The 2,108-nt window shown below is 49.5% G+C and overlaps 2 protein-coding genes across 2 annotated transcripts in view; one reads left to right on the top strand and one right to left on the bottom strand.

Moving 5' to 3' along the window:
• The window catches only part of EMH_0041640 (uncharacterized protein), a gene marked incomplete at both ends in the record, with an annotated part of 7,866 nt that extends 7,287 nt beyond the window's left edge, over positions 1-579 (bottom strand). Inside the window, one exon of the mRNA XM_013495645.1 lies at positions 28-579. Within this exon, the coding sequence (XP_013351099.1) occupies positions 28-579 (552 nt within the window). The remainder of the gene's footprint in view (positions 1-27) is intronic.
• A 201-nt stretch (positions 580-780) lies between these two features.
• On the top strand, positions 781-1,779 carry EMH_0041630 (uncharacterized protein; the record flags this gene model as incomplete). Its single annotated transcript, XM_013495644.1, is given in 3 exon segments — positions 781-823; positions 941-1,519; positions 1,523-1,779. Coding segments are annotated over 3 exon segments (879 nt in total).
• Positions 1,780-2,108: the final 329 nt, after the last annotated feature.

Here is a 2,108-nt window from a genome sequence, read left to right as displayed (position 1 = left end):
GCCGTGTATTGTCAGCAGCAAGTGCACCTTTCTAGCTGCTCCTGCTGCTGCTCCTCCTGCTGCTGCTGCTGCTGCTGCTGTTGCTGTTGCTGTTGTTGCGCCTTTGTCCGGTGCTGCTGCTGCTGATGGTGATGATGCTAGGGGTGATGCTGCTGCTGCTGCTGCTGCTGCTGCTGCTGCTGCTGCTGCTGCAGGGGGGTGAGAGGGTTCTATAGTAAACTCCTCTAGGAATGCTGTATCTGCTGCTGCTCTAGCTTCGGTTTCTGCTGTTGCTGCTGCTGCTTCAGCTGCTGCATCTGCTGCTGCAGTTGGATCTATAACAGCAGCAGCAAGTGCTGCTGCTTGCTGCTGCGTCAGCTGCAGCTCCTCTGCTTTGTTTTCTAGTATAGAAAGAGGAAACGCAGAGAACCCATATTGTGTTCCTGCTTTTGCTGTTGTTGCTGCTCTCCTGCTGCTGCTGCTGCTGCTGCTGCTGCTGCTGCTGCTGTTTTTTTCAGGTGTATATGCAGCTCCTGCTTTTGTTTCTTTTTCTTCTTCTTCTTCTCCCGGGATAAAACGATTCAGAGCCAGCAGCGGCATCACCTGTATTAGGCCATAGTGTACTTCTGCAGCAAACAACACACACACTCATTGCTGCTGCTGCTGCTGCTGCTGCTGCTGCTGCTGCTGCTGCTGGTAGTGGTAGTGGTGCTGGTGGTGTTGCTGGTGCTGGTGCTGGTGCTGCAGCCGCTGCTGCTGCTAGTGGTGCTGGTGGTGGTGCTGTTGCTGCTGCTGCGGTTGATGCTGCGGGTGCTGTCGCTACTACTAGTGTGGTGCTGCTGCTGTTGCTGCTGCTGCTGCTGCTGCTGCTGCTGCTGCTGCTATACGGTAGAGAGATGCAGCAGCAGTGAAAAAAGAGAAATAAAAATAAAAATAAAAAACAGAAAATAAAAACATTAAGATGGCAAAGAAAAGAAGAGAAAGACAAAAACAAAAACAAAAGGAGACAAAGACAAAGAGAAGGAAAGAGATAAAGAAAGAGACAAAGACAAAGACAAAGACAAAGACAAAGACAGAGATGAAGACAAAGACAAAGACAAATACAAAGACAAAGACACAGACAAAGACACAGACAAAGACACAGACACAGACAAAGACACAGACAAAGACACAGAGAAAGACAGATATGAAGACAAAGACAAAGACAAAGACAGAGACAGAGATGAAGACAAAGACACAGACACAGAAAGAGACAGAGAAAGAAACGACGTAAGGAAACATGTAAGGAGACAAAGGAGAGATATAAAGAGACAGAGAAGGAGACAGACAAGGAGACAGAGAAGGAGACAGACAAGGAGACAGAGAAGGAGACAGGATAGAGAAAAGGAGACAAAAAGGAGACAGAAGAGGAGACAGAGAAAGAGACAGAAGAGGAGACAGAGAAAGAGACAGAGAAGGAGACAGACAAGAAGACAGAGAGGAGACAAAAAAGGAGACAGAAGAGGAGACAGAGGAGACAGAGAAGGAGACAGACAAGGAGNCAGAGAGGAGACAAAAAAGGAGACAGAAGAGGAGACAGAGGAGACAGAGAAGGAGACAGACAAGGAGACAAAAAAGGAGACAAAAAAGGAGACAGGAGACAGAGAAAGAGACAGAAGAGGAGACAGAGAAAGAGACAGAAGAGGAGACAAAAAAGGAGACAAAAAAGGAGACAGAAAAGGAGACAGAGAAAGAGACAGAGACGGAGACAGAGACGGACTCTCCATGGCTACTGCAACACCGAAGCAGGCGGGGGGATAGCTGCTGCTGGGAAAAATTTTAGTTTTATGGAGAGGGAAGATAGAGGTCAAGACAATGAGGACAAATGCTGCTGCTGCTGCTGCAGCAAAAGCAGCAACTGCTGCTGCTCTTGCTGCCCCTCTCCATCGGGGGGATATCCAGCTGCTGCTCATCCTGTCTTATATTCAATTACACTGCTGCTGCTGCTGCTGCTGCTGCTGCTGCTGCTGCTGCTGTTGCTGCTGCTGCTGCTGCTGCTGATGCAGCAGCTGCAGTTGCTGCTGCCGCAGCAACTGCTGCGGCAACTGCTGCTGTTGCTCCGCCCGCCGCTATTGCTGCTGCTGCTGGTG

The sequence above is a fragment of the Eimeria mitis genome, genomic scaffold, assembly GCF_000499745.2.
Source record: "Eimeria mitis Houghton genomic scaffold, Emh_scaff1679, whole genome shotgun sequence".
Taxonomy (NCBI): Eukaryota; Apicomplexa; class Conoidasida; order Eucoccidiorida; family Eimeriidae; genus Eimeria; species Eimeria mitis.
This window is presented reverse-complemented; position numbering and strand designations above follow the sequence as displayed.